The sequence below is a fragment of the Syngnathoides biaculeatus genome, chromosome 10 (assembly GCF_019802595.1).
Source record: "Syngnathoides biaculeatus isolate LvHL_M chromosome 10, ASM1980259v1, whole genome shotgun sequence".
NCBI classification, from domain to species: Eukaryota; Metazoa; Chordata; class Actinopteri; order Syngnathiformes; family Syngnathidae; genus Syngnathoides; species Syngnathoides biaculeatus.
Genome location: NC_084649.1, coordinates 13602659 through 13611691, shown reverse-complemented (window position 1 = coordinate 13611691; position 9033 = coordinate 13602659). Strand labels below are relative to the sequence as shown.

General features: G+C 40.8%; 1 protein-coding gene across 2 annotated transcripts; it reads left to right on the top strand.

The window, feature by feature from the left end:
- The first annotated feature begins 186 nt into the window (after nucleotides 1-186).
- Nucleotides 187-4607, top strand: pfdn5 (prefoldin 5). Of its 2 annotated transcripts, none has more exons than XM_061832457.1 (6): nucleotides 187-316; nucleotides 1678-1780; nucleotides 2468-2499; nucleotides 3874-3948; nucleotides 4088-4193; nucleotides 4394-4607. In XM_061832457.1, exons 1-6 carry the CDS (start codon nucleotides 314-316, stop codon nucleotides 4465-4467), a joined length of 393 nt encoding a protein of 130 aa, XP_061688441.1. In that variant the 5' UTR covers nucleotides 187-313; the 3' UTR covers nucleotides 4468-4607. The 2 variants fall into 2 exon arrangements, with proteins under 2 accessions (XP_061688441.1, XP_061688440.1); XM_061832456.1 differs by lacking the exon at nucleotides 187-316 and adding an exon at nucleotides 1246-1390.
- Nucleotides 4608-9033: the final 4426 nt, after the last annotated feature.

The following is a 9033-nucleotide window of genomic DNA, read 5'->3' as shown; positions in this document are numbered from 1 at the left end:
AGCAGGAAGTACATACAATAATCGATCCATTTTTGGTGACATTTACTTTTGTTTGTGTGCTGTGGGATTTTTCAATTGTAAAATGTGTGCCTTGGCTCTATAAATCTTGGAAATCACTGCACTAGGACACACACTGACTTTTGTTTCCACACCTGTGAGAAAGTTGATTGTAAACTGGAAGAATAGGCTGTATATTTTAAATTCAACATGCTAAGTAGGGAAAAGTTGAGGAATTGGAAGGTACTGTTCGTCACGTGACTGAATTTGGGATTTTGACGAGCCTGACAGATGTGTACACACAGGGAGATGAGGCATGGTAAGTTTGAATGGTTGGGGGGGGGGGCAATCCTAAAGTCGTGTGTAATGTCCCTCAAGGTGTTTCTTTTTGTCTGAGCCCCACCTGTCTTGGGTTCTTTTAACTCCTGCTAGTCTGAATGAAGACAGCCCAAATGTGATGTGTGTGTTCGCCACATACTGTGGTCAGTTTTAACACAAAAGCTAGTGTGTCCTGTAAGCAGCAACATAGAACTATACCGGTACTGCACCTTATACCTGTACTTTTTAGGAATGCTGGTAGCATGTGCTTCAACTTTGTCCGGTTTGGCGTAACAGTTGTTTGTCCTACTGGTCGGCCATTGTTGTGCTACTATTGAAGATAGGAGCATACTAGCCCAGGGCCCTAATGCTGGATATCAGTAATATCCAGGGTAAGTTTTGAAAGTCACTCTAAGCGCGTTCTCTACATCGTATAAAGTTCGGGAACGCTGAGCCTTGTTGGGATGTGCCGTTCAGAGACGCCTCACTCGGAGTAGCCGAGCGCAACCTGGCCACGCTTGACAGCAGACGGGACGAGACACATTCAATATGGCGGACGTACTGACGTATCCCTGTCAATGGCCAACACACTTGTTCCTAAATTAATTGAAAATGAAGCGCCCGTGCCTCTGAACAGTGCACTAGCAGAGCGCAGTGAGAGCGACGGATGGAATTTCCTAAAGTACCCCGAACACGTGCCAGAAAGGCTGTGCAAAGCCGTCCATGGATCAAAATAATACACGAGCTTTGTGCTCGCCTCAAAACAGGTAAAGATTTCACGTCGAGTAAGGACATTTGAAACGGAATTTGTTCCAGTTTTTACTCATGTTGGTATAATTTTGTTCGGTCTCGTGTTCTACAAAATATGTGCCTTGGTTCTAAAATGGTTGCGAGACTGGCTAACGTAGACATTTGAACTGCATGTGCTCTGACGTCCTCTGGAGGCGTCGTTTTATACAAAAGCACATAACCGCTTCTTGAACCGGAAGCAATCACTAACATTACCAACATGGCGATCAATCTCGCGGATCTGTCGCTCCCTCAGCTCGAGGGACTAAAAAGCCAGTTAGACCAGGCAAGAATATTTTATTATACATTTGGTGTCGGTAAAGTCAAATGTTTTTTTTTTTATTGCCGGTAATTGAACCGAAAAAACATTGTGAGAGGGTTGTTGATTGATGTGACATGCTCACGCTTTGTCAGCATTGACTACTCACTTTACCGTTGACATCGACTATTTAAAGCTAAATAAGGCATGCTCCCTGAAAGACATTTGCATGTGTAACACGAATTTCTTTGCGTAAGCGTTGCTTGCTTGGGGACATTATTGACACTCTTGTGCGACATTTTAATATTGTGCAGGAGATTGACTTCCTGACGTCCTCAATAAGCCAGCTCAAAGTTGTCCAGGCGAAATATGTTGAAGCAAAAGATAACTTGAATTCACTAAACAAAAACAATCAAGGTAGGTGGAATGTTTTCCATTACTGTACTTTATCATTGTTGTCATGAAATATGAGCTAACGTCAGGTTTTGAATAGTTAATTACAACTGGAAATGATGTAACTTGCTCTCCAATAAGAACGCACCAATCACAAATTAAATTCAGAATGAACCTAAATTGCGCTGAAACCTCAACACGCAATCTTCATTTGAAGAACTTTTGGATGCACGAGTCCAGTATTTCAGTACTTTATCTGCAACTTGCTGTTCTGAAACAAGAAGCTGTACAGCAAAAAAAACAAAACAAAACCTGCAGAATGTCATCACCAATTTGCAACAGATAATGAGAGAATAGATGTCACATGAAGTTATGTGTACAGAATTCCATTTATGTTTGATAAAACAACTGATTTGAATTTTGCTGTTCAGGTCCATGTTATATAACAGTAGGGCCGGTTATGATTTGTTGGACTATTATGATTTAGAAAGTAACTTAGATCCCTAGAGAACCAGCAAGCTGTACAAAAGTACCTAAAAACCAGCATTCAAAAGTCAAGTTAAGTTAACTGCATTTTTTGTTCATCTCGACGCTTGACCCAAAAGCTGAATATGGTACTGCAGTGTAATAATGATGTAATTGCATTCAATTTGGGTAAATGTTGCACAAATGATAGTGTTTACAAACTGTCGCTTTTCTCTCATCATGCAGGAAAAGAACTACTCGTCCCACTTACAAGTTCTGTATCCTTTAGCTGTGTTCACAACCATTTTTGTTATTCTATGCCACTTGTATAATAAGTATTTAAAGTCAATACTTTTTTTTTTGTGCCCAAAACAGATTATTTTAATTGGAAATGTTTCCATTTTCCTTATAGATTGATCTTGCATTTTGGTTGTTTTGTTAACTTTTTGATGAGGGCTATTTTTCAAGTACTTTCATCTACCTATAAATTTGAAGGAATGCATTATAGCAAGGGTGCTCAATGTGTCGATCACGATCGACTGGCGGTTTGGGTTGATCGCGACGGCGTGCCGAAAAACAAAAAAGACAGCCGTATTTTTTGACCTTTAGCTCACCGCGCATGTGCAAACAACGACAGTACAGGAAAACACGCTAGTCAGAGAGTTCCCCACTATTTTAAGCCCTCTATTAAAAAATCTTATCAAACATGAGTATGGATGCTGCAGTAAAGAAGACAAAAACGTATTATTTTCATATGGAATGGGAGGTGGCCAACTTTTTAACAATGTCATTTTCGTAGTGCGTTTTCCTCATCTGCCAGTATAGTGACATGTGTCGCGGCATTTTCAAACTTTATTTGGAAAATACGACACCAACATTCCGCCGAAAAGCGAGCTGAGAATGAGAAAAGTGAACAAACTAAAATCCCAACTGGCTGCACTGCAGTCACTTTTCAAACAGCGAAAGCCGCCACAGAAGCATTGTTCCGGGTTTGTCACATCACCGTTAATACCAAGAAGTCCTTCCAAGACGGACAGATGGTAAAAGAGGCATAGCTGACTCGTTCCGATCTTTTAAAAATAAGGCGGAAATATTATCTTCTATAAAATCTCAGCAGCTGTAAAGGAGTACAGTTACACGCCGCTGCAAAGCCAAGGCTGATGTGTGGAAGGACATCTGAGATTGTGAATGTTTCTCACTGCAGTTGGACGAATCCACTGACGTGAGTGGCACAGCCCAGGTGTGCATTTTCATTTGTATGGCATTTGGTGATCATCAACGTGAACTCAGATAGTTACAAAAAATTTTTTTTTAAATTTATATAATATTGGCTCATACAGTTATGCAAGGCACGCAAACATACAGTACATGTACACATAAAGAATCCTCGATATACTTTAAAATAAATGTGTTTTCCATTTTTGTAGTGGGGAGAGCTTTGTGACTTGTTCATTCTATTTCATCATTGGTCATTCAAAAAAAAAAAAAAAAAAAAAAGACCTTCCCCCCGCCGTCAATCGCGAGACACTGGCTGCTTGAAAAGTAAGTCTTGGGGCACCGCTGCATTATAGAATTCAAAACATGGTCAGTAGATTGCATGTGTTTCATATTTTGTCTGTGAGGGGCATTATCCTTGACAAGACCTGTTCTAGATGTATGTACCTGGAACATTAAATGATGTGGAGCATGTTTTAGTGGATGTCGGGACAGGATATTATGTTGAAAAGGTAAGTAGGAGTTTTGGTTTTATTTATATATATATTTTTTTTTCCAATATGGTTTACAGGTCAATCCACAGAATCCATTATGAGAATAATGAAAAAAACTGCAAAGTCAAGGTGTAACCTGTATTTACCTTTCCAATAGAATGTAGCAGATTCAAAGGCATTCTTCAAACGTAAACTAGATTTCCTGACAAAGCAGATAGAGAAAATTCAGCCTGCGCTTCAGGAAAAACATGCCATGAAGCAAGGTGAGTCCACCACCTGTCTTTACGAATGAAAGAGTAAATACCAGCTATGAACCTTATTCATGTTTAAAAACATTGCTTGGTTTACATTACTTCATTGATTTTGGTGGAGTGTGGCCCATTCTGTAATTCACGGCGATAGAGTTAATAGCCCAATTTTAACCCGTAGTTGCCAACAGTTTGTCGTCTTTCGTGTTTTGCAGCTGTGATTGAAGTCATGAACGTGAAGATCCAGCAACTACAACAGAGTAAACAGGCTTCCAGCACCAAGGCATAATCATGACAACACTTCAATTAGTGCTTTACTATGTGTGCGTGTGCATGTGTGTGTGCGGAAAAAGAACTGGTAAAATGTCCTGCACTAACTTTTATGAAGTCATGTTGCACAATTTGGGAATAAAGAAGCAGTGAACGTAACTTGGTATTTTTCAACATTTTTTTAAAACCTGTTTGTTAGTTCTTTATCACTCTAAAGCTTGTACTTGCAGCAAGATTCCACTTCACAGTACTGTATATCCCATTTGAAAAATTGCAAATTGAATATAATGACATGGTTGTGTGTGCGTGTGTATTTTCCTATCTCTAAGCAGAATTATTGCCGGCACGGTAGCGCAGCTGTTGGGCGTTGACCTCACAGTTCTGAGGACCTGGCCTTTCTCTGTGTGGAGTTTTGCATGTTCTCCCCGTTCCTGTATGGTTTTTCTCCAGGCACTCCGGTTTCCTCCCACATTCGAAAAACATGCAACATTGATTGGAGACTCTAAATTGCCCCTAGGTGTGATTCTGAGTGTGACTTGTCTCTCTCCATGTGCCCTGTGATTGGCTGGCACCAGTTCAGGGTGTACCCCACCTCCTGCCTGATGATGATGGGATAAGCTTCGGCACTCCTGGGACCCTCGTGAGGATAGGCGGATCAAAAAATGTATAGATGGATCAGCAGAATGATTTTTTTTATTTAAAATGACACTGAGTAGACCAAGACAAGCTGATCGATCTGCATCAATGGACTTCTCCGACCTGTCAATCACTCATACAATAATAGCCAATAAGATAGCCGCATTGTCTTAACCCCTGGCTTGACACGCCCCTCTCGCCGTATTATCCCATAAGCAACGCTGGTTGTCAGTAGCGTGCGCTTGGAAAAATGTTACGAAGAAAATGGTCCTCAGATGCGCTTGGGGAAGGTGCAATTCTGATGAAAGATATCCATCCGGCTTGGTTAAAAGGGGCCCGCTTGATTCATTTTCCAAAGCCTAAAACACAGTTGACGGAGTGTCTATGATGGATTCAGGCTCGCCGAAGAGCGCACTTACAACTAAATGTGGACAATATCAACAAACGCAAGGCTGTATGTTCGAAGGTAAGTGAGGGAGAAGTACCTTCTCTGAGTTTGATTTCATTATTATCAGTGCTTTATACATTGCAGGAGAACAACTTTCACTTTGTTAGTGAATCACTGACCTGCTGAATGAAGTGTGGAATGTTTTATGCTGAACCGTCGGGTTAGTGATGCGTAAATGCGCCATGTCATGCAAGAGAAATGATCTGTCTATTTGTATCACATCGGACTTTTAAAACAGAAAACTGGGTTCCATTACGAGCCAAGTCAAATGAATACACCCACTCATGAAGATGACAATCATATTATTTGTGATCTTTCCAAGTAGAAAGTACTCACCCTGCTTTACATGCCTAGTACGATTCCACTATTTTATCCTGTTGGATTTCAGTATGAGGCGTCAAACGTTTTTGATTCAATCACCAACAATTTCGCTGTACCTCTGCCATTGCGTCCTGCTCCATCCAAAATCTCAATTCTGTGTACATATGCTTGCGTAAAATAACTGAGACCACTCTATAGAACTCTCTTGGACAAGTCTGATGCATTTGGCAAAAAAACATACCCCAATATTATCTGGAATATGCAAAAGAGAATCGACTTCAAACATGTTCTGTTCAATCGCCATTTTGGGAAGCTTGTGGGACATGGCTAAGGGGGCGGCGTTTAAGGTCGCCATCGGAAAGGTCCATTGGTACACCTGACCATTTGTACTATCTACTGTAAATCAACTGAGCTTGAGATCTTGATTGATTGAGTTCTTGGTAACTTAGGCAGTGGGGCAAAACAGACAGTTGTGACATGGAGAGAGGGTAGGGGGCTTTTTTTTTCCCCCCTATGTTGGTCATTGTACCAAAGGACATGTCATTATGCACGACCAACTTCAACATTCGGCAAAACAGGTGAAGTCAGGGTAAATGGCAGAGACTGGGACAAAGCACCTATAGGAACCTTTGCACATCGACAATGTTTTTAACACCAGATATCAATACAGAGCCACCAAAGATAAGAGATTTGGATATAAACTATTACATATTTTTATAAAATAACTTGGTCGTAGACAACAGGGATAAAAAAAAACGAGTTTAGCTTCAAATCATCCTTATTTACGCTCATTAGCACAGTATAGAGCTCGTGCATGTGACGTCACCATTTTCACGGCGCCATTTTGCCGGTCAAACACAGCTGCTCAACTGTGGGAGACGTTGAACCATAGGAGAATATTTACAATACCCGAGACTTGTTGCACCGTTGGTTGTCACAACAGACGAGACAAATCTTCAAAGAGGTGACTCTATAGCATACCAGCTGAAAAGACCAGATAAGATCGATGCATTTTGGCAAGTAAACGTGATGGCTCGTGTGCAACCAAATACACACACCCCTGTGTGGCGATCGCTTCATTTCAGGTAGGAATTATTCTTCTCAATCTCAAATTACCAAAAAGTATTTATAATGCCAAGTTTGCTCATTTGAGAACAAAGTGTATTTAAAAAAAGAAAACAAACCGTCTGTCGGAGGTTTACATGTGGCAGTGAGACGCTTGCGTGTACGGAGGACCCATCTCCGTCCTCTTTTTATTTTTCCAATCATAGCTAATGAATGCGACTGTGTGTAAAACCTGGGGTCATGTATTTAAATACACGATTGGTATTTGTATTGGAAAAATATCCGAGTGGCTCCATCACTATGTGGGATTTATTCTTGATTGAGAACAGATCTAGCAACAAAGTATTCGTATGTGTCCAGACTTTTATACGCTTTCAAACTTTTCTGTGTAAATTTCGACGATTTACTCACCAGATACATGTGTAGATCCAGTTGTCCAAGACAAACGGAAGCGGGTTAACAGTCCACTTTCTTATCGGTGAAAACATTGACTTCGGCATTAAATTGGATCCTCTATGCCAAAGTGTCTCTCATTTTTCCACGTACCTTCATTTTTTTTTTTTTAAATCACCTTCTAAATGTTTAACGGTATCGGACAAAACTCTGGAGGTCGTGCTATGACTTTCATTTCGTCTCAACGAACTTAGCATTGAACAATGCTTTGTTTGACCGGCAGGATGGCCAGTCACGTGATTTCGGTGACGTAGCGCGAGCTTGATACACAGGAAGTTCCGTTTTTTGGTGACGTGGCATCCCGCATTTAGCAGGTTTAGTTCTAATTCGGTCAGAATGTTGCAGTCTTTTCCACCGAATGCCAAGTGTTTAGGACGTGCTACTTGCTACACACTGCAGAGGACAACCAACTACAATGTTTTGGTTTTTTTTTAATTATTGAACGTAATCCTGTCGACGCATGCACAGTCTCCTTGGCGGAGGTATATGACGCGTGATTTGACGGAAGGGCTTAATTCTTGTCTCCGTCATAGCTCAAAGACTCGCTTGATTGGTTGAGGTGATTGCAAGTGTGGCTCACTGGGAGCGCGATCGTGATTGCAAGTGTGGCTCACTGGGAGCGCGATCATCGTCCTTCAAGGGGAAGGAGGCGATTTTCCACTTGTACGAAGAGAATAGCTTGACAGAAAACACTCTCATCTGGGGCGAGTTAAGTTTACTATGAGTGAACAGAAATATTTAGACGTGGTAATATTTGTCAGCAGTCTTCTCTAATCTTTTAAACTGCGTGTATTGAGGAAAGGTATCTTTTATTATTAGAAATTTCCAGAGTGTAGGACCACATTATTTGTCGAAAGAATCCCCCCTACCATCACCACCCCCCCCCAAAAAAAACGGATGACGGATGAAGAAAGTCCCCAAGGCGTACCACCTAAAAATGTCCCAAACACACACGCACACGCACACACACACACACACACACACACACACACACACACACACACACAGGAATAATGGTGATTTTGTCCCAATTTACGAACAATTAGTAACATTTTTATTTCCCAAATGTGACATTATGGCCTGTCTAGTTGTATACAATTATTATTCTGTTGGATTTATGACAACAGGTGGATACACACAGCTGTATAATACAAACATGATATCGATAGACATGGAAATATACAGTAACTTGTCATTAAACTGGCCAGGTAAAAGCCTGATGGACACAAAGACTTTTCTACTCTTTTATCTTTTTATCAGATACATAAAGATTTAAAAAAAAAATCGGGGATCAAACACAGTTTGGTTGTCAGGTGTTTGCGGTGCTCCAAAACTTACTTTCAAGACAGGAGTAGACGACACGCTGATCTGTTTCCAAAAGGTTGCCGGAGCACGGATTTCTGTAAAATGGCAGTGTTCTCAAAAAGCAATTTGCTTTGGAAAATAATTATTGCTTTCTGAGGAGCCCACTTTTATCCATAAAAATACATTTGTGTTTCCATTTACTGTCGCTACAGTATTCCTCTATTTTGGGTGCTCTTTTAAATGGCTGCATTATGGTTACGTCATCATTTCTGGAGTCATGATTCGAAAGAACTCGACGTTCCTCACGCATGAAGTCCTTCATTCATTTATTCATTCATTCATCCATCCATCATATGA

Bases quoted from the DNA above. Each gene is read 5' to 3' on its own strand.
- pfdn5 (XM_061832456.1), top strand. From the start codon at position 1,325: ATGGCGATCAATCTCGCGGATCTGTCGCTCCCTCAGCTCGAGGGACTA. The intron at 3,949-4,087 runs GTAAGTAGGAGT...CCTTTCCAATAG, and splicing joins CAGGATATTATGTTGAAAAG to AATGTAGCAGATTCAAAGGC. The intron at 4,194-4,393 runs GTGAGTCCACCA...CGTGTTTTGCAG, and splicing joins AAAACATGCCATGAAGCAAG to CTGTGATTGAAGTCATGAAC.